The sequence below is a fragment of the Chelon labrosus genome (genome assembly GCF_963514085.1).
Source record: "Chelon labrosus genome assembly, chromosome: 4".
Lineage (NCBI taxonomy): Eukaryota > Metazoa > Chordata > Actinopteri > Mugiliformes > Mugilidae > Chelon > Chelon labrosus.
Genome location: NC_140340.1, coordinates 7,407,671 through 7,430,349, shown reverse-complemented (window position 1 = coordinate 7,430,349; position 22,679 = coordinate 7,407,671). Strand labels below are relative to the sequence as shown.

The following is a 22,679-nucleotide window of genomic DNA, read 5'->3' as shown; positions in this document are numbered from 1 at the left end:
GGGAATTATTTTACTACCAAATCTTATGGTAACTGATCACTAAGAATGAGAAAAGGTGCAGTTCTGTTTGGCAACACATCCAGTAGAAAGGTCAAATGTGCTCTTTGTGACATGGTAATTACTGGAAACGTGAACAAGTAGTAAAAAAGTGTCAAACTAACCTGCAGGTAAATCAGTCATTAACCAAGGCTCCATCTGATGAACGAGTAGGGGAAATTTACCAGTTTCAGTACAGAAACTGGAAAAACACTGGTCACCGTTATTATGCCGCTAACGGTATCCATCGCCAACACAGTGGACAAACACCGATCAGGCATAACATTATGACCACCGTGTGTCTCCAAAACAGTTGTGACTCATCAGAGAATTTACATGATGGGCCTTCTGAGGGTGTCCTGTGGCGTCTGGGAACAGGATGTTGATAGTGGGGTGGGGGGGCCTTTGAGGGGAGGGGCCTCTGTGGATCATCCCACAGATACTTGATCAGTTTGGGATCTAGTGAATTTGGAGGACAGGTCAACACCTTGTGCTGTTCTTCATGTTTTTTTTTTTTTAGTTGTTTCTAAAGTGTTTTTGTGTGTGTGTCAGGCCGCATGCTGATGCCATCATGAAGTGTCATTGCTATGGGGTGGGGGTGTCTGGTCTGGTCTAGGTGGGTGCTACATGTCTAAGTAACATCCACACCAATGAATGCCAGGTCCAAAAGTTTCCCACTGAATTGTCACAAGATGCTCAATCTACTGTTATTCACTTCTCCTGTCAGTGGTCATAATGTTGTGGCTGATTACATCACAATTCAATAACAGCACAGACCACCGCCTCCGGAATGAAAACACAGTCTAAACAACGGCTCTCTCAGATATTTTAAATATTTTAAATGCTAAATACCATGACCTTTAACAGAGATAAGATTTAGTGCAGCACTGTTACATCAGAATGTATTTGTTTTGTTTTCACACGTGTACCTCATTCATTAGCTCATTAAACATGAGTAATAGAGGATAAACCATTAATAACACCACTTGTAACAATCTGATCAGAGCAGAGTGGACTTTTTTTCTTTGTCACCACAGGGTTGTGGTCACATCACGAGGCTGTGATTACAGGGGATGCAGACGCATGCACGCCGGCGGTACGCGGTGGTCATTATGAGCAGGTGTCACTGACCAAAATTAGTTCAGCGCCCCATCCATGACAGCAGCGGCATTAGGGAGTAGCAGTGATGAACAGTTTACCGGCGCAGAGTCACTCACCTGAGTCACAATCACGCCACTCGACACTGACCAACACTCACAGCTCCAGGGCTCCTTGTGTCAGTCGGTGCAGGCTACATAAAGATATTGAGATGAGGCTGAGGAGAGGACTCACTGTGTAGGTCTATTTCAGCAGCATGACATTTTAGGGATGGAAATACTCAGAAACCTGTTCATCGTAAAGCAACACTCACCAGATCAGGATGAACGTACGTAGGTGAGTCATTATCAATCACTAACGTTATCAGAAGGGAAACTTCCTTTATCTATGTGCATTGTGTTCCTGTTTAATAAGAGAATAAGACAGACTCAACCACCTCAAAGGGGAGGATCCAGGCAGACGATTGGCTGGGAAACATTCCTCACTTGTCTTTGGAGGGGTGGGGGGGGCTTTATAACTAACCTGCAGGAGTCATTTGAATTGCTTGTGCAGACCTTAAACACGCAGGTGAAAGGACATGAGGAAGTACGGCTGGAACACTTTTAAGGATTTGATTTTCAGAAATCCTGCTGTGGTCGAACAGGTAGGATATTTAATGAAAATAACCGCTTCTCTGTGCTTCAGATCACAACTCCAATGTAAATCAGTTTAATTTAAAAAAACAACAACAACAACTTAATAGGAAAGTTGTTTCTCGTGACCGGCTGCTAAAATATAAAGATGAAACTAAATCTTAATTAAATACACAACAGCCTCAAGCGTGAGTTAGTAATGATGGAGATTCTCTTTGAAGACTGAGCAGGTGTTTCTGTTCCCCTATACCGAAAGTAACGTACCGATGCTTGAACATACTTCTCGAATCATTGCTCAGGAACCGACTCTTCTAATTAAAAGTTGTTTTTCTGAACGTCTTGACCGATTTTAAGCGTTATTTCTGAACTTCACAATGAGCAGGACCCAGGTGCGGACAATGGGGATGAGAATACTGAGCGAGGGAACTGGGCCAGCAAGAAGGAGTACATCCTCTCTATGATTGGCTATGCTGTCGGTCTGGGAAATATCTGGAGATTTCCATATCTGGCCTACAAAAATGGAGGGGGTAACTACATTAGCATTTGCTATCTAATTTATTTGATGAAACTGTTACACATATATACGTTAATATATATTATAACCAGTCTCTTTATGACATTTCTTTTGTCCCTGCCCACCATGATCGTTCGCTCTGAGCAGGTGCCTTTCTCATCCCCTATTTTTCGATGTTGTTTGTGGCTGGGATTCCTCTTTTCTTCATGGAAAGTGCCATGGGCCAATTCAGCAGTCAAGGTCCCGTCAATGTATGGAATGCAGTGCCCCTATTGCAAGGTAAGAATATATTCAAGTTAATGGTTAATGGTTAATGGTCAACAATTTAACACTGACCCCCTGACCCTATATGCATGTGTTATCTGGTTTAGTGGTTTAATGGTAGTCACATTAACGTACGCTGACGGGCGGCAACAGTGGCTTATACCTGTGTGTTATGGAGATGATACGAACTAGGGAAGCCTTGAATTTTGACTATGTAGAGCCAATAGAAGCTAGAAACACAGAGGATCAATTTAGATTTATAAGCAGATATGTAGGTACAGGAAGTAGATAGATAACCACCATAAAAACAGCAAACTACAGTTTAATGTGGTTTAATGTGGTTTCTCATAAAAATAATATTATCTTTTATACTCCCTCTGCCTCTCCAGGTGTTGGTGTGGCCATGGTTATGGTGACTGTCATAATATCAATTTACTATAACGTCATCATCGCCTACAGTCTGTACTACATGTTCGCCTCTATGCAGTCTCCTCTGCCGTGGTCCGGCTGCTTCAGCTGGGCCAACAGCAACTGCAGCGACACACCTGCAGGTGCTTATATCTGAAAAGCACCATTTGATCTGATCTGATTCACTCTTGGATTATTATTGGATTAAAAAAAAACAGTTCAGATCAGTTCACTGACTGACGAACCTCTCCTCTTCCAGGGCATTGTAATGTAACCGATGTTTCGATAGCAAACTCAACTCACGAGAACCAAACTTGCCCTTCATTCAGCAACGTCACAACTCAGCTGCAGAGTCCGAGTGAGCAGTACTGGGAGTAAGAATCACAAACTCGCGAAAACGAGCACAAATTCACGCACTTGTCATGCAGCCGTGGTACAGATCTCTGCTCTTTCCTCCTTGTCAGGCGTGTGGTTCTGCAGAGGTCCAGTGGTCTGGATGAAACAGGGCCGATAGTTTGGCACTTGGCTCTCTGTCTGCTGCTGAGCTCCATAATTGTGTCCGCAGCGCTCATCAGAGGCATCAAGTCATCAGGAAAAGTAAGTCCGCCTCACATCAGCTTCGTACAGGCAATTCGTCCTGCGTCGGGGATTGTGCACAAATGTAGTTTTGTCTGAAAATCTGTCTTGCAACGACAAATACTGGATATGACTGCAGTCAAAAAATATGCAAAAAACAGAAACATGGAGCTTAGTTGGCTCAAGAAGGTACAGACGGGTTCCTATTCTCATCACTATCTGTCTCGCCATCAGTTATGTGAATGTTTCAGATGAAGTACCCCGTCCTACACTTATTGCAAATCAACTGAGTATCTTATGCTCACTGTCTGGTCTGTGATTAAAAAAAAAAAAAAAAAACCCAAAGAGCACAAGTGGGAAAACATGTTACTGCTTTGGGGGTTAGCGTTTCAGAAGCGATGTGTTCATTTGGTTGGTGAGTTCAAATATGCAGTCTTCCACAGGAATTTGTTTTATGTAAGGTAGCATGCTGGACTGTATCTTCACTAGAACCATTCGTCAGGAAACCTGGAGAGACTCCAGGTGTGGTTACTGGGTTTGGTCGAGAAATATTCCAACAGGGAAATGGTAAATGGTTTGAGAATAGATTAACTTGAGGTATAAATTGTTAACTTGGGAGTTTTGGATTGCTGCGGAGTGATTTTAAAGTTCACTGTGGGGTCTGTCGCCATCTTGACTTGGCTCCCATTTTCGACCAGCTAATTCAAAAATGGTGAACGAAGGTGAGATGGAGGGGTCGGACACCCAGAATCCACAATTCACTCAAAGCGGACCTTACACATAGTCATGCATAACTTTAAGCTTTGGTGTAATTTAAGCCTGTGAACATTTCTGCTGTTAAATTGGGAATTTTAACATGGAGGTCTGCGGGGGCTGACTCACACATGGCCACAGTCTCCAGTGGTCATTTCAGCAACTAGTCGAGGATTGGCGTCGTATCTAAGTAGCGCAATTTTCAGCTTAATAGAAATATGTAAACCTGCTTTGTTTAACTTTATATTAATGTGTATGAACAGTCAGTCTGGAAAGATGCATACAGATAAACACTGAACTATTCCCTTTAGCAAGATTATAATGTGCACCTGTCATCATGCTCAGTGTAAAACTAGATACCCTTGCAGCAATTCTAGAAAAAGGCAATTATTTACTCTTTGCCTTTGTCTCTGCAGGTTGTGTATTTCACAGCTACGTTCCCTTACGTGGTGATTGTGATCCTGCTGATCCGAGGTGTGACACTAGAGGGAGCTAAAGATGGGCTTGAGTTCTACATTGGTTCCAAGTCCAACCTGACTAAGCTGACTGAAGCGCAGGTAAGAGGGTTGTCACTGTTCAAGAGCAAACACACCACACTGCTGCTCTGAATCAAGGAAAATGAAATGCGTCGTTGATTGAAAGCATATCTGTGTGTTTTAAGGTGTGGAAAGATGCTGCCACTCAGACCTTCTACTCTCTCTCTATTGGCTGGGGTGGAGTCATGACTCTTGCTTCCTATAACAACTTTCACAACAACGCGTTCAAGGACTCATTTGCTGTAACGCTCACTAATGCCGGTAAGAGCCTGGCTAACTACGTTAATCGGAAACAGGAAGATGAAAAATAATATTTATCCGAGTCTGTCTTTTTTCTAGGGACCAGTGTGTTGGCAGGCTTTGCCATATTTTCCATCCTGGGCCACATGGCTCATGTCTATGAAAAACCTATCGATGATGTGGTGAAGGAAGGTGAGGCAGATAAAACATGATGGCTAGTTAGCAGAAATGTGGAACACCACCATGTGACCTGTGATGTCTCTTTTTGTGCAGGATTCGGCCTGGCATTCATTGCCTATCCAGACGCTCTGTCTAAGCTTCCCATTTCCCCGCTGTGGTCCATTTTGTTCTTCTTCATGCTTTTGACTGTTGGCCTGGACTCTCAGTTTGCAGGAATAGGTCAGATCTTAAGCTTCCCTTGAAACGTCGTATAAGCAGAGCACTGCTGTTAGACTGTACAGTATCCTGAAACCTCTCCTCTCTTCATCAGAGGTGATCACCACTTGCCTGCTCGACACTTTCCCTAAACTCTTCAAATCCAAGCATGCCGTATTGACTCTAGCGACGTCTTCCATCCTCTATCTCCTGGGCTTGCCGTGTGTCACACAGGTAAGTCTGATTTAGTCAAAGTTGTAAAGACTAAGTTGCACGGCTTATATACTGCACAGTAAAATACACTCTATATATCCGTGTGTGTGTGTTTGATTAGGCAGGGATATTCTGGCTGACTCTAATGGACCAGTTTGTTGCCAACTGGGTGCTGCTATTTTTGTCTCTCTTGGAGCTCATTGGTGTCTCCTACATATACGGTAAATATGAAATTTGGAGGCACGTGCATATAAAAGTGACCAGTGACCTCAAACTCCAGCTTATGTGTATAATTCTCACACTCGACAGGATGCAACCGTTTTATTAAAGACATTGAGATGATGCTCGGAAAAAAGAGTTTCGCTTTTTGGCTTTGGTGGAGAGGGTGTTGGTTCTTCATCAGCCCCTGCGTCATAACGGTGAGTACTCCACCACACAATCTTTCTGTTTCCTCATCTTTAGGGTTAGGGTTTTTCTGCATGCACATGTTAATGAGTGCCAAACAATCAATAATTCTTCATGCCCTCAAAGTGCGGAGTCACTGACCTTGTATTTTACGTCACTGTTGTCTAGGTGATCTTGGTCTGGTCCGTGATAACCTTTGTCCCTCCTGCCTATGGAGAAATCCTGTACCCAGACTGGGGCTTGGCTCTGGGCTGGTGCATGATGGCATTCATCCTTATCTGGATCCCTCTTGTCGCTGTGTATAAGCTAATAACAGCGAAAGGAAACCTCTGGAAGGTGTGTACGAGCGCGTGGATCAAAACATTCGTTTCATTCTGCGCTGTACAAATTTTCACAGCTTTGATTTTCCCATCGACTGCAGGAATCCATTTGCAGTAAATAAAACGTGTTTCCAAATTCCTTCTTTTTGCTTTCCACAGCGTCTGAAGACACTGTGCTCTCCTTCTGAAGAATGGCATCCCTACCTGGACGTCCACCGAGGGGAGCGCTACTCAGCAGAACGCCTCCAACGTACGAACAAACTGGAAAAGAAACCAGAAGTTAACGTAAACGTGATCACCAGCGCCTGGCTCTAATATTATTATTATTATTTTTTTATGTGTTTACCTGTTGTTGTTGAATGCCTTGTTCTGAAAGTTAAAGCTGCATTAAACATGTTTTGACCTCTAGGAGGCGGAGAGTGACCCAAATATACAAACTGACAGCAGGTTACGAACTTCTTAATGTCACACTATGCATCCCGTTGCAATATCCCTCCTCTCGTGTGCCAATCTAATATTCATTTGTGTTGTAATTGTGGTTTGCTCTACCAGCTCCTCAGAAAATGTTTAAGATCATGTGTTTACACAAAAAGAAAGAGGCTAGTGGAAATGTGGCTGAAAGCTGCAACTACTGCTGTGGTGTGTTTTTATTTTTGTGTGTACTTTTATTTATAAAATACACAATCAGTTTTACGTATATGTAAAATAGGACTCAGTGGTGTATTAAAACCAGGCAATGTAAGTGATACATTGGCTTTTTATATACTTGTTTTTTTAATGTGAAATGTTGTTGTAGCGGTTGTGTGTCTGTCAGTAATGATGCTTGTCTTCATGTGCAAATTCTGTTTCTCATTCTATTGCAATAAAAAACATTTGACTAACAAAGACCACACCTTTAGTGACGCAAATGCGTTTGTTTGTAGGCAGGTCGTGAGACAAACAGATGGAGAGATGAGAAGGGTTGAAGGTTGTGAAAGGGGGTCAAGGGGATGGGATGAAAAGGGTAGAAAAGGGGTCGAAGGGATGGGATGAAAAAGGGTCGAGGGGATGGGATGAAAAGTGGGAGGAAAGTGTAGACTGATGATGGTCTTTTTATATGGACAACATTGACCCAAATGTCTTGTTAAACTCAAAAATGGGCGAAGAGCTTACTGTGTCAGTCTTTTCTCTGCGCAATTGAAATGTAATTTATTGAAATGTTTCTTCCTTCATGAGGGAGCCCAAACAAAACTAAAAGCGTTATCCGCTCCTGTGTCATCAACTTTAATGTCACTTTAAGCTAAATGTCATAGCACTTTATATTTTTAACGAGTGAGTGGGTGTGTGCGCACGAGTGAGGCAGGGAGGTTAATTGTACGCGGATGTGAAATTTATATGCGGTTTCGGGGAAGGAGGTGCAATTCATGTTAATGTTTGTAGTATTTTTCCATTGTAATTTTGTTGTATGTGGACATTATGGCAACGACGGTAAAAGCCTTCTGTTTCTGATTCTGATTCTGATTCTGAAGGAGTCACAGCTCCGGCAAAAGCTGAAAAACCAGATAAATGGATCGTGTCCGGATATGACTTAGACAGAGAACCACAAGTAAAAAGAAAAATAGGTGAAGATAAAAAGTAAAAATAATAATAAAAAAATTTAATATAAAATAAACAGAAAATGTATAACATTTGCATATGAACACATGTACAAGAAGTAGAGACAGTAGTAAATTTATATTATATACATGGGAAGGATTAAAAAGGTGCAAAATGTGCATTAACATGAATAACATGGAGTTATCTGTTACAGAAAGGTGAGTTGTTGTACAGTTGGATTGAGAACGGTATGAATGACGTCCTGTAGCGTTCACTGTGGGAGCAGAGATGACTCAGTCTGTTGGAGAATGAGCTCTGCTGCCCCTCTATAGCCCAGTGAAGTGGGTGTGACGGGTTATCCATAATGGAAAGCAGTTTGTCCAGTGTCCTCCTGTCCCTCACTGACACAAAAGTCTCCACCTCTCTGCCAATACGTCAATCCTATGCATATGAATGTGTACGTAAGATATACAAAAGCATAAATGTGTAGTAAATGTGATTGCTTTTCACCAAATATTCAACAAGTATTTGTCCTTAAACTGCAAGTATTCCTCTGAATGGAGAGTTTCTACGTAACATCCGTTCATATGTACAGGTCTCACGGCCTGATCATTATAAAAGTTGTAGTATTGAAATCAGCTGTTGATGAATACTTTGCTCTGTGTGCCGCCAGTTGTGTGACGCACTAAGGTTTAGACCCACCATGTTGCTCTTATTACAGCTTCAGTATTCACTGTATGCTTTCAGAGTCTCGGCATGACATAACTGAGCAAACCTGCTCAGGTGATTTTTCCTCAAGCCTTATTTTAACCTCCAGACACGCTCACAGCACTTTGTGAGTCGCAGCAGCGGCGGAGGTGACAGAGAGAAGAAAGTATGACCAACGTACAGTCCTAACACCACAAGAGCTTCACTGGATGCAGCGTAAGTTTTTTATGACTGAACTTTCACTTGCATGTAATTGTTTTATTTAATTGTGATGTGACGACCCAGTACTTCATCCAGCACTGCTTACAGATGTTATGACAGCAGGCAAAAAAAAAAAAAGTTTAAAACTTAGCAGCTACACTGGACATGGTCAACATTTCTTACAATAATAACGTGTGCAGTAATTTTTAAGCAACGCGAGTTACGTAATTTTATATAGTTTAATATGGTTCTTGTGTTTGAGGCTGTAACATGGATTAATTTACCTACTACCCCCCCTGGCAGCAAACCTGTCTCTTACTTCAGTGGCAAGAAACCAGTTTTTTTGTCAGTTGAGATATTGAGGCAGTTTGAATTTCGACAAACGACAAACCATCAGAAGCTGCAGAAGCAAAATGCTGAACTGCGACTCAGACTCTCCCAAGGATCCGCCTTCTCTTGCTAGTCAGGTAGGACTGCAGACATCCATAAGTCCGTTTTGTCTTTATTATTAGTGTCTTTTCTGTTTTGTTTATGTTAAACATCTTTTTTTACGGAACGGTGTCTTTTGCACAACAGGTGGTTACATTTAAAACACAGGTGTCAAACATATGGACCACGGGCCAAAAGAGGCCCGCCAGAGGGTATAATCTGGCCTGTGGGATGAATTTGCAAAGTGCAAAAATTACATTGAAGACATTAACTGCTATTCCTGGGTTTCACACAGTTTTAGTAGGAGTTGTGGACATAACACAACACTGAGACCTAGAGCTACACAGAAATTGCACTTCTTTTTCTTGATCCGGTTAGGGTTAGGGTTGCATGTTTTGTGCAGTTCGTTAAATGTAAACACTTTCATAATGAACTTCTTTGCACTAGAACAAAGGGAAACATTTAGAGTTGTCGTTATTTATAGGCTAATATGCTGTTGTGTTACTTGTCCGGCCCCCTTGAGATCAAATTGGGCTGTACATGGCTCCTGAACTAAAATAAGTAAACGTGTCTGGCAGGCTTTAAACTTTGACTTAATGAACCTGCTGCCAAAATCATTACGATACGAGTTGGATTGTCTGCACTTCTTCAGAAATAAGTTACCCTGATGTGTCATCATTCTTTGGTGTTAGGCAAAACGTTAACAGGCATTTGTGTAAATGTTTGCAGACAGTTTTGCCCTGAGTGACTGCACACACACCTTTCATTTGCTGAACACACTGACCTCCCCCAGTGTGTGTAAATACGGTGGATACAGCTTTTTTCTCAGTTGCTTCAGTGCATTTCGTGACTCATCAAATACAGCAGACAATCAGCTCCCAATGGATCGACTCCAGACCAGTTCTTCATGGCAAAAATATTGTGGGCTGGGGATTGTCCGGGCTGTGTTCTGTATCAATCCCATTAGTACAAAGTTGTGTTAGTTGCTCAAGCTATGCGCTTGTGGCTGAAGAAACCAATCAGCATTCTGTGAGGAACTACCAGTAGGCGACCAGCACGTTTCAGTCATGACTCCTAAGAGTCACTTTTATGCGGAAATTACTTCAAAATCCCTACAGATATGGCCACAATCAACTTACGTGCTAACTACTCTGCTAGTGTTGAGGAAAGTCCTTTATTCCAAAGTTTGCTGTAGTGGGGTGTTTATTGGTATACAAGTATACGTTGAGCTTACAGACACAGAGTGAGTCTGGAAAGGTAAGCTGACCCAGAACAGGGTATGGCGATGCTGCTGTGAACAAAGGATGGGTTATGGATTTATATGTAAATGGAAGGTCTTGTAGAGTATTGCCCAGAAACAAGAGGCCATGAAATCAAAAGGTAACAAGATCAAAGGGTTAAAACTCTAGGGGGTAGGAGACAGCCCAGACATTACTAAGTTACCTTATTTATTAAAGTCAACCCTCTCTAGACAATAGCAACAGTGTAAAGAACTTGTATTCTTCATCCGAGACGGACTTGAAAGTGGTGTTCTTCTTCACTAGCTACACTAAATGCTTCCTAGATTTTAAATCTCCTCAGACCCTTGATAGATAGACATAGATGATTCGTTAACTCACCATCTGGTATTTTCTTTTTCTAAAGTGCCTGTCTTTCCAAACAATGTCCAAGGACAGCTTTTCAGGGTGGTGCAACCAACCATCTGGCGCATGTTATAGCGATACACAAAAGGAAAAGACAAGACTTGCAGCTCGCAAGTAGCTAAGCACACGAGTTTTATCTTATATTTATCTTATAATTATTAATCATAATCATTGTGCGAAACCTCACCCAGTTGAGTGGGTGCCCCATTAACTGAGGCTCTGGTCCCCATTACATTGGTATAGGTACGCTTTGGCTGCATGTCGCCTGGTCTTTCTACCGTGCCTTCACGTTCTGTCTCTCTACAAAATAGCTATAAAACAATAGATAAAGAGGGCCAAAAGAACTAACAACAACAACAACACTTGATGAGCATGTGAGTGTAGCTCCTTATGTGACACTGTAAAAACTACATCACAGTAGATGCTTGCAGTGCCTGGGTAACGTGGATGAATTCCAAAACAGTAAGCAATAATAGTACACTATAAAACATTACAGCCCCATTAAGTTACGTGAATGTTTTTCTTCTCTTTAACTCCAGTAGTCATGACAAGTTTTTGATATTGAACTCAATTTTATAAGTTTTCAAAGATTAAACTTAAAGTAATCCATTGACTGGACTTTGTAAGCTTTGTTTGTGTGGTCAACGTTCATTTAACTTGCGTCTATAAGTTTTGAGTTGGAAAAAAAGCAATAGTGCCACCATTTTTACACTTTTTAATGAGAACTATTGCTATAAAATAACGATACCATTGAAACAAGGTTCTACAAAAAAGCACCACCCTTTTTGGGGCAAAGAACCATATTTTGTAACTTCGGCACACATTTTAAATTGCGTCCCCGTGCCTCTCAGTGAGGTTTAGAAGCATGTGGTTGTCACTCAGCCAATCAGAGACGACCAGGGCAACATTCTCAGGTCAAGTCAGGGCCTAATATGGTTTGCAAGGGCCACCTCTTCATGAACATGTCTAATGTGATAATGTGTATGTTGACAAGTGCCTGAATCAGCACTTGTGTTCTAAATACATGTTTACATTTGTTTACCACTTAAGGGCAAGGAACCATATATGGTAAATTCATTAATCTTAATTTTCTCCATGAAAATTACACGGACATGTTTGAGCAAACAAGATTGCTAGGTAAACTTTTAAACTTGTAGAAACAACTAAACCTCTCAACTTAAAATGGCACTTGATTTGAATGTAGAAAAAATTACCTTAACTTGGAAATGTGAGTTGAATAGTGAAAAACTGTGAGTTCATTTGACAAGATAAAACGGCTAATGTAACCTAACAAGTTGTTTTAACTCATTGCGTCAGGGTGAACGAAAAGAGAGTTCAAAAGAAATGATCATTAGTTATGACAGGGCTTTTTGAGGTGAAACAGAGGTTTTCTTCAAATTGAGTTTAAAACAAACAGCTCAAAACAGCTGACACTTGTACATAACCAGTTTCATAATGCGGGAAGAGTGACTAGATGGTGAACAAGTAGTTTTATGTATTTCGCTTTTGTTCTCCAAAGGAAAATGGTGATCAGGAATCTCTTGTTGATGGTGCGGTGACTTCCGAGCGCGCAAACTGGTCCAACAAGACAGAGTACATACTCACTATGACTGCCTACGCCGTTGGTCTGGGAAATATCTGGAGGTTTCCATATCTAGCTTACAAGAACGGAGGAGGTATTTATATGGCATCAGTGTTTAGAGGCACACATTTGATCACAGTGTTGCAAGTATTTATAATTTTCACTGTTTTCATCCCTCTGAGCAGCCGCCTTTCTCATCCCCTATTTCCTGACGTTGATTTTGTGTGGAATTCCTCTTTACTTCTTGGAAAGTGCGATCGGTCAGTTCTGCAGCCAAGGTCCAGTAAACATCTGGAGAGCAGTGCCAATACTTCAGGGTAAGTCTGAAAGAAATCATTGTTGTGGACCCCATACTTCTGACCAATACATGGAATAGAACCCTGTTTTTCATGATGATTCACTGGTTGTTATTGCACATTATGGAAGGAAATATCTCATATCGTTATTGCTTAATAACTTACTAAAACTGAATTACAACCTATTATCTTCTACAGGGGTTGGCGTGTCCATAGTTATACTGAATACTTTGACTGCAATTTACTATAACGTCATCATCGCCTACAGCCTGTTCTACCTCTTTGCCTCCATGCAGTCTACTCTGCCGTGGTCCAGCTGCTCCAGTTGGGCTGACGGCAACTGCAGCAGCACGCCTATAGGTGCTCCTGCGCTCCATCATCTTTATTTCATTTGCACTGATGTTCTAGGTCAAGCCACTCACCTGTCACATCTCCTCTTCTAGTATATTGTAATGTAAGCGGTGTTCTGATAACCAACTGGACTCAGGAAAACCAAACTTGTCCTTCATCCGACGTGATCACTGTTCCAGTGCAGAGCCCGACTGAGCAGTACTGGGAGTAGGAACGCACACGCTTTCATGCAGTCATGTTTTCATGCAGTGTCTGTACCGATAGATGTTTCTTCTCCTTCTCAGTCGTGTGGTTCTGCAGAGATCCAGTGGTCTAGAAGAAACGGGAACAGTAGTTTGGCACCTGGCTCTCTGTCTGCTTCTGAGCTCCACGCTTGTCGCCTCGGTGCTCATGCATGGCATCAAGCTATCAGGCAAAGCAAGTCAAGTTTATTCGTTTTGTGAGATTTTTTTTCTTGCATTTTGTGAAGACATGCATTATGGTACACACCTACTGCACTTTTTAGGCATTTCACCAAGCTCATAGGTTCATCGTATGAATATGTGGCATGTGTCTCTGCAGGTTGTGTATTTCACAGCTACATTTCCTTTTTTGGTGATTCTGATCCTGTTGATCAGAGGAGTGACACTGGAGGGAGCTAAAGAAGGCATTGACTTCTACATCGGCTCCAAGTCTAATTTCACCAAACTGGCTGAGGCAGAGGTAACCCAACCAATACTTCTTACAACCCTCTAAGGCTGTGTCCAAAATCACTTCCTGTTTTCTAGGTAGTGCCCTCCATTAAATGTCTGGTATTGCGTACAAATCTGAGAGTAAAACTATAGTATATCCCTTATTTAGTGACATTTAGTAATTATCAACGAAATGGAAAGAAAAAGTAATGTGCATAGCATGGAAACTTACAGACAGCTGTGCAATGGGCACTGCATTTGCAATTCACCCAACAATCGTTCAAACATTTCCATCCTGGATCAAAGTGATGGCCTGAGTGACCCTTACCATCCCATCCACAAACTGTGGATTCATTTTACAATATATAACCTGTCCTCGCTGTCTTGTTGTTGTTTGTTTTAGATCTGGACGGATGCAGCGAGTCAGACTTTTTTTTCCCTATCCATTGCTTGGGGCGGAGTTGTGACCCTTTCTTCATATAGCAACTTCCGCAACCAAGTGTTTTGGGACTCAGTTGCTCTATGCTTCATTAACCACGGTATGAAACACACTTTCTTGCTTAGTTGTGCACTTAACTGTGTAAATGTTGAAGCCACTTTGTATACAATTTGACAACTAATGTTCCAGTGGGTCATTCATTGGTGTTTTATTTTCTGTTGTTAGAAGCTTTCTTAAACTATATTACGTTTGAAATCATTGAAAGTATTGTATGCCTCAACTAACTGGTCCCTGTGGCTATTTCCATCCCCTTCTAGGGACCAGTGTGTTTGCAGGCTTTGCTATCTTTTCAGTTTTGGGACATATGGCTTATACCAGTGGAAAGCCTGTGGATGAAGTGGTGGATGAAGGTCAGACATCTTAAACACCACTTTGTTTTGATTCAAAAGGCATCTGTGTGTTCTCTGATGTGAGTTGTATCCTTTTTTTTTTCTTTTCAGGGTTTGGCCTTGCTTTCATTGCGTATCCAGAGGCTCTGGCCACACTTCCTGTTGCCCCACTGTGGTCCTTTTTGTTCTTCTTCATGCTTTTGATTGTTGGTCTGGACACTCAGTTCACATTCATAGGTGAAATTGTCATTTGCCCTTGTAGACATACCAAGACATAAATGGTAGATGGTAGATGTCAAACAAACATATTGTTGTTTCACTGACAAGACCACACCTCAGAATGGGGTAAGGGATGAAGGGGTGGAGGGGAAGGGATGAAGGGATGAAGGGGTCGAGAGGATGGGATGAAGAATGGTGTAAATGAATGAATGGTGTCTGGATGTAGGGACTGGATAAAATTCAAAGTGAGGACATATCTCTGGAGGCGTCGCCTCCTTGTCTCCCTAGTTCCTGCAATGAGATTGTAAAGGTTATGTTGTAAATGTGTAAATGTGAAGATTGAACAGAGGGTTGGGGGGGTGGGGTTGAGAACTGAGACAAATAGGAGAGGAGTGGCGCCTATATAGGTGTGTGCGGGTAACTGAGGAGTGGACTTGTTCCTGAACCTAAGTTATATAATTTAAATTTAAAGATCCCTGTTGACCAACATCATTGACTGTTACCTCTCTACTTGTCATCAGAGGTTATCATGACCAGCCTGATAGATTCTTACCCTGAGGTCTTCAAATCCAAACGTCCCTTATTGTGCATTGGTGTGTGTCTCATCGTCTACCTCCTGGGCCTCCCATGTGTGACAGAGGTACGGTAGGACTGCTGAAACTGACTGAATTGACCGATTTCAATCATTACCCCGCTCACCTGCTATGTGTGTATTTGTGTGTCCGAGGAAGGCGGGAATATACTGGGTAAATCTATTGGACCACTATTGTTCTACCTTTGTGGCTCTTATTTTGGCCGTCCTGGAGATCGTCGGCTTCTGCTACATATATGGTAAACAAAAATGTTAGCCACAATGTAGGGTACACTGTCTGTACTCATACCCCGTATTAACGTTCATCTGAATATGACCTAATAAAATCCTTCAGAATAGACAAAGACAAAGCTAGCATGGCAAAGTACATCTATTTCTCTGTTTCACCTCATGGAAATTTAAATTGTGACCTGATATTGGTAGAAGATAAATGCCAGGTGGTACATCATTTCAGTTTTTTCTGAGCCTGGACCCAAGCGGCGGAATGACCGACCAAGCTTAGGAATTAGCATGTCGCTCATGGACTACTTTCAGCTGCAGATATGGCGTCTCAGAGAGTAATGCGGAGATCAGGGCTGTGTATGTGGGTTGTTGGACAGTATCAGTGCCACAGAAGCAACGTCAGTCTTAACCCTTTACATGGAGGGGAACCATATTTGGTAACTTTAGCACACATTTTAAATTGCATCCCCGCGCCTCTGAGTGAGGTTTTAAAAGCATGTGGTTTTCACCCAGACAATCAGCAAAGATCAAGACAACGTTTTCAGCTTAAATGTGGTCTGCAAGGTCAACCTCTGCATGAACACTTAGCATACCTGCTTTACTGGGTGCCATAAAGACATTTGTTTACCACTTAAGGGCAAGGAACTCCAGACAATGACCTGATAACAACCCCTTCTCTCAGTTTTGCACAGATTCTATAGTATGCCTACACTAATTAATATGACGTAAGACTGCTTTCTGCTGCTTTCACTTAAACATGTTCTTTTCATGCACAACAGGTATTAATAATTTGATTAAAGACATCGAGATGATGATTGAAAAACAGAGAGTCTGGTTCTGGGGGTGGTGGAAAGCTTTCTGGCTGGCCATCACCCCCCTTATCATATTGGTGAATATGACTTTTTTTTCTTTCTTTCCTAAATTATTATTTTTTCAATATTGTGCAACATTTAACAGACACTCGACATATTTCAACTCCTAACCTCTCAACTTACAACGCTTGTATTTCATACCAACATACTGTAATCGTGTATGTTTTCGTTTGTTTTGTGCTGAAGTGTAAAACAAAGGTAATATAGAAAAATATATTTGAGCAAAAAGTATGAAATTTGACTATTTAAATCTAATGCATGACCAAAATAATGACATGGAAGAAATCTCTATCTATATTTTGTATTTTATGAATACAGTAGATTGCTGTGTTCAGCATATGTCTGCTTGTGAACCAGCTTGTTTTGCTCTTGTTAAGATCTAGATAAATACATTTTATACAGACTACTTAATGAAAAGCTTTAAAAATCGTTGAAGTCCAGTCAAATGTTTACGCCATGGTTATTGTAGTGGTTGTACAACTGGCAAAACAATGTTATAGTCCCCATATAACAAGACTGAAGTTTAATTTACTGTCATTACATTATGCAGGCAGACATTGTGTTATGTTTATGTCATAGTTTTCATTATGTCTGCAAGTAATCTAGGTATCCCATCGATTTCCTTCTTTATGTTTGTCATGTTAGGCACAGAAATACCACGATCAAGAGCTAAGTTTTCTGTAGGCTGCTCTATACGCCTCCCCAAATATGACTCGATGCTCTGTTTACCGTTGACTCTAGGTGATACTGGTATGGTCTTTGGTGACCTATACAGCCCCGACCTATGGAGATGTCGAGTACCCCGCCTGGGGTTTGACCCTTGGATGGTGCATGATTGCGTTCATCCTCATCTGGATCCCTGTTGTTGTTGTGTATAAGATGACAAAAGCAGAGGGAACCCTCTGGAAGGTTTGTTTTTCATCTTCTATAATACAGCAAGTGTTAAAAAAAAAAAAGTTTTATTTTGGTTCAATTTTAGGCTGCTTTGTCTTACTGAATTTTAATTGCACCATACTTTCTACAGCGCTTCCTGTTTTTGTGTAATCCATCCGAGAAATGGCATCCCTACTTGGAAATCAACAGAGGGGAACGCTACTCGGAAGACCAATGCAGCCAAAAAATTATGTTAACAGAAATTAAGAAAATGTAAATACAACAATTTACAAGGTGATATTTTTTTAATATGTTGTATTGTAGATTCATGAAAAAGGATTTGCATTGTTACAAGGTTATGTTAACAATAAATCTGGATACAACTCACGTCAGAGAACACACATTCTGCTCAGAGACTCCAACTTAACTATTTACACACACGTTAAATAAAGTCATCCAGCGTTTGCACTCCTGAAAAAAACAAAAACAATCATAAATGTAAAGGTTTTGACACGCAAAGGTTGATTCTGTTGGCTGAGCATCTTTGATTCTGCTGGTTCTGTCCACATCAGCTTTGAAATACATTTTGCCATTTTGCTACCGTAGAAGCTCATGCTGGGCAACCAGAGAGCAACCGTCGGATCGAGTATTTACATTGTTATTAGATGCTAATATCTTTGGGTTACGTCCTGTAATTGTGTGGTTATAAGTTGTCTGGGTGCATAAATAAATTATGCTCTTATTTGCGTAGAGCAGAGGTCTTCAACAGGGGGTCAGCGAAATTTTTTTTCCATAAATTTAAATGTCTTTAAATACACATATACATAAATAGGGGGTCCCCACTCCATCTCTCCATCAGTTTGGGGGTCCTTGGCCTGGAAAACGTTGAAGACCCCTGGTGTAGAGTATTTAAGGAGTCGCTATTGAGTACTACTGTCACGGTAGGCGTTTGTAAAGTTTTGGGCCGTTTTTGCTCTATTGATTTCAGTGTTACTACCTTACTTTTTAACATACCTTTGGGCTCAATTCCAGCTCTGTGTCTGCAGTTTGAACTTGGTCTTGTTTTTCATGTTTTCAATTCTGCCACCACCAAATGAACTCATTGTGAAATGCTTTAATATCTAACCGTAACATATCAACATATCAGATGTTAACTGACACCAAACTTAAAGGGCTCGTCATCTCTACAAGAGCTCTACCTGGTGGAGACTACAGAGAGTTCCACGTGTGTTCTGTTCAATGATTGTTTTATCACCCTTTTCTTTAAATGTACCTCGTTAAGTCTGTATCTGTTCCATTAATAATAAAATAGATTTTATCCAAGGTAGTAGTGTGTGCATATGTTTCAATGAGAATACATACTGTAGGTGTGTCTGTGTCTATTTTGTGCTTTTTCATTAATCTAATATATTTACACAACGTTCATTTTCAAGGTGTCATGATTTTACCTGACTGTGACTAAACTATTATCTACAGTCTATGTTATTCTGTAAGAAGAGTGAACACATACATGCAATATATTATATATTATATATATTATATATTATATATATATTTGGCTGCTGAATTTTGAAAGGTAGGTACATGGGTAATTATCATAACTTCATGTTGCATTGCTGGATTATGGTTTTGTGATTTTACTGAATATGATCATAAAAAAAAAATAATAATAATCAGAGCTCCAAAGTTGCTTTAAATAATATTTTTATTCAAGTCAGGTCAGCGACAGGTGTTACAGTGCTGTTTTTGAAAGAAACTTGCTGGATGGTCTACGTGATCGGTGACCTATCTCATGACTGACAAGAACAAGAGGTATGGAGTTTAACTGTGAACTGTTTATGCCCAGTTGCAGCACTTGCAGCTGTCATCGAACACCAGGCCGGCAGCACAGTGCTGGGAGTAGGTCTTTCCTTGGTCGCAGTCATAGAAATGGTTCTTGTTGGTTGGATCAGGGTAGAGTCCGTTAGTCTTGCCAGCACAGAAGCCAGAGCCTGCGCTGCCACTGCTGCTGCCGCCACCACCACTGGGTTGGGGCTGAGGCTGGGGCTGGGGCTGGCGGGTTGGCTGAACTGGAGGGAGTGGGTGAGTGCGAGCACTGCAGGCTGGAGAGAGAAATGACATTAGTTCAAATATGGAACCGCCCTCAATATGTACATTACTGAAGGATGTGTGATTCATGCGTACTGGTTCCAGTTCCCAGTCCACTCTTGATGGTGTTGATCAGGGGGTATGCTCCCTGGCCACAGAAAGTGCCACTGAAATCATCCAGATCCAAACTCCACACCATAGCTCCACCGAAACCATTCTGCTTCAGCCATTGAATCTATACAGCAGAGCAGAAATGAAACCAAGTGTTCAATGAGCTTAAAACATCAACATTTATGCCAGGTATTTAAATATCCAAACAAAACTTCATACCTTAATCTGGAAGCTCTTAACATTGTCATATCCAACCCAGGTTCCCTGGTTGTAGGCATAAGGCACATTCTGAGCGGCGTCCCAAGCCTGTGTGGCTCCTTGCTTCAGGAAAGTGCAGATCTGATGGAAGGGAGAAATTTAAAGTAACACGCACATAGATTACATTAACACACAGATTAAGTACATACCTCATAGTATGCCCAGAAGCCAGCCTGGCGGGTGAAAGTTCCTGCAGCTCCAGGTCCACTGGCGGGAGCTCCCACAGACGTGGCAGAGGAGGCCAGACGGAAGGTGTGTCCATAGGTGGGGAAACCAACTAGCAGCTTCTCAGCTGGGGCACCGTTGCTCTTCCAGTAGTTCATTGCATAGTCCTGGAAAAGAAAAAAAGAGCACAGACTGGTGAGAACATTTGATTTTTTAATTATTTTACAATATTGTGTACCTAATATATAGAGAGAATGATCCTCTCACTGACCACATTGAAGTAGATCATGGATCCCTGGTCAGCAGGGCCCTTGTAGAGAGGGCTGTTCTCTCCAACATTATGCTCCCAAGATCCGTGGAAGTCATAGGTCATAACGTGGAAGTAGTCCAGCACACTGCCAAACAAACAAAGGTTTAATGTTTAGTACGGACCACAATCTCACAAAAGAGAGAATGCATGCACTTCATGTACTTACGCTCCAATCTGGGCAATCTGGTAGCCAGAGTCAATGGTTCCCTTTCCAGCAGAGACAGCAGCAGTCAGCATCAGACGAGGACGATTGGTCTTCTTGCCCTCAGCCTCAAAGGCACTCATCAGCTCCTACAGATGGTGTAGGAGAGAGAAGCACTTAGAATTGCTGTATAATCATAGCTTATATATCCCCGATCAGGCTGGTGGCTGGTTTGTGTCACAGTCAATACTACAGTATTACTTTAAATTCACATGCATTTGTCTGTTGTCAAAAACAGAAAAGCCATATGACCAACCTGGACCAAGACTGTGTAACGCTCCTTATCCTCAGGTGGGGATCCACGAGAGCCAGGGTACTCCCAGTCGATGTCCAGACCATCGAACTGGTACTGACGCAGGAAGGAGATCACGCTGTTGATGAAAGTCTGACGATTGGCAGCAGAGGAAACCATGGCTGTGAACCTAGGGACAGAAAAACAAAGTGTTTCTACTCGTGCTGCAATGGTCTGTCGGTGAAAGTGTTGACCCTCAGTTCATTACTACTTACTTCTGAGTACCAAAGTTCCACCCACCAATTGCGAGCAGAGTCTTCAGGTTGCTGTTCCTGCAAGCAGTGACAACATTCGTATTAACCTTTCACACCTTGTTCTGAGTTCGTCCATGCATGCCTCTATATACATTTGTGTCTTTTTGTGCGTCCCTCTATCACTATCAGCATTTGGTTGTACTAACTGGTTCTTCAGGGCCTGGAACTGTCCGTAGAGTTTCTCATCGTCCCACTCGTAGGTCTTGATCATGTTGTTGTCCATTCCAGCAAAGGCATAGATGAGATGGTCACAGAGACATGGGTCAACGTTGGTGGGGAAATACTTTCCTGCTCCGGGACGGTACTGTCCCCAGTTAGTGAAATAACAGGAGAGGATGTAGGATGATCCTGCAACAGATCAAACAGTTCTTTTAACATTATGCCACCTCATAAAATGCATCACCAACAGCTGAGTGAATAAAATGCATTGTTACCAAACTGCACGTGCAGCAGGAGAGCCAGTCCTACAGAGAGAAGAAACGGTGAAGAGAGGGTGAAGCAATGGTAGGTTAGAAAGTCTTAAAATTTTCTGAGCAAGAAGCTCAACTTACCGACGCAGATAAGTAGCTTGCCCATGTTGTCTCTGTACAACGAACTAAGGATCTGCAGAAGCTTTTATAGTTCTCAGATGTTCAGCATATCTGTAAACTTTATTTGATCTAGTTTGACTTCTCAGCAAAAATGAGAAGTCATACTCATTCAGTTGTTTGGTCAAGACCGGAGTATCACGGGATATACTGAAAGCACTGATAACCTTCAAGCACCCTTTGATAATGATATGGTATGGTTAAATTAGATGTTTCCAAGGTAACTTTTATTTACACCTTAGTAGTGTCTAACAGATGTTCTTAAACATACACTTTGTTTTTGTTCTTTTGTACGTATAGCCCTTACCTGAATATTTATATGTCCAGTAACTTTAATAAGTTGTAGTTCTTTCTGATGAATGTAGCATGAATTTCACAGACGCAGCTAAATTTGAGTTTTCCATTTACACAAGTTGTCTGATAGTGATGTTTGCTTGGCTGACCATACGTTCTCTATGCCATGCCTTATCATCCTCAGACATGATTTAATATCAGTTAGAAATGCAAGGCTGCAATTTAAACTGGAAAAAAATGACTTTTGCCCTTTCCTGTCCTTGGAAGCAGATCATTTGGTTAGTGAATACAATGTGATGTGGAGTCTGTAATAATAGTTAGTTGATCCTTTTTGTTACCGTGGAACATAAGGTTGCCACTATCTGCTTCCATTTGGTCCTATCCTGAACAGCATGCTGTGTGATAGGTTTGCCGTCTTCAATTTTGAGGTCACAGTTCTCCACCAGGTGGTTTTTGGCCTCCCTTGTTTCCTCTTTCCAGGTGGGGTCCATCTCAGGGCTACTTTGGGAATGCAGTCTTGGTCCATGTCCGAGCCATCTGAGCCATGTGAGCCACATTGTGACAGTTCGTCTTTTGGTACAGGTCTTAATTGGAGATCTTTTCTGGCCAAAAAATGTGACATATTTTCCGGAGACACCCATTGTGGAATGAGTTGATCTTTCTCATGTCACCCTCAAGCCCTCGCC

The 22,679-nt window shown here is 41.7% G+C and overlaps 3 protein-coding genes across 3 annotated transcripts; 2 read left to right on the top strand and 1 right to left on the bottom strand.

Moving 5' to 3' along the window:
• Positions 1-1,711: 1,711 nt before the first annotated feature.
• On the top strand, positions 1,712-7,459 carry slc6a14 (solute carrier family 6 member 14; the record flags this gene model as incomplete). The annotated part of the gene is made up of 15 exons (XM_084542175.1): positions 1,712-1,777; positions 2,149-2,293; positions 2,428-2,559; positions 2,934-3,095; positions 3,212-3,326; positions 3,417-3,549; positions 4,698-4,838; positions 4,943-5,078; positions 5,157-5,249; positions 5,331-5,456; positions 5,548-5,666; positions 5,767-5,866; positions 5,955-6,064; positions 6,219-6,386; positions 6,530-7,459. 15 exons carry the CDS (start codon positions 1,712-1,714, stop codon positions 6,683-6,685), a joined length of 1,902 nt encoding a protein of 633 aa, XP_084398301.1. The 3' UTR covers positions 6,686-7,459.
• A 1,808-nt stretch (positions 7,460-9,267) lies between these two features.
• LOC311487504 (sodium- and chloride-dependent neutral and basic amino acid transporter B(0+)-like) lies at positions 9,268-18,419 on the top strand (the record flags this gene model as incomplete). Its single annotated transcript, XM_084543801.1, has 15 exons — positions 9,268-9,321; positions 12,461-12,602; positions 12,694-12,825; positions 13,003-13,164; positions 13,248-13,362; positions 13,440-13,572; positions 13,717-13,857; positions 14,230-14,365; positions 14,583-14,675; positions 14,766-14,891; positions 15,395-15,513; positions 15,605-15,704; positions 16,467-16,576; positions 17,301-17,468; positions 17,584-18,419. 15 exons carry the CDS (start codon positions 9,268-9,270, stop codon positions 17,707-17,709), a joined length of 1,857 nt encoding a protein of 618 aa, XP_084399927.1. The 3' UTR covers positions 17,710-18,419.
• Positions 18,420-18,981: 562 nt separating this feature from the next.
• On the bottom strand, positions 18,982-21,688 carry LOC311486332 (acidic mammalian chitinase-like; the record flags this gene model as incomplete). The annotated part of the gene is made up of 11 exons (XM_084542145.1): positions 18,982-19,534; positions 19,617-19,755; positions 19,851-19,970; positions 20,039-20,221; positions 20,326-20,449; positions 20,531-20,655; positions 20,823-20,988; positions 21,074-21,130; positions 21,259-21,460; positions 21,547-21,576; positions 21,664-21,688. The coding sequence occupies 11 exons, from the start codon at positions 21,686-21,688 to the stop codon at positions 19,269-19,271; spliced, it is 1,437 nt and encodes a 478-aa protein (XP_084398271.1). The 3' UTR covers positions 18,982-19,268.
• Between the last annotated feature and the right edge of the window lie 991 nt (positions 21,689-22,679).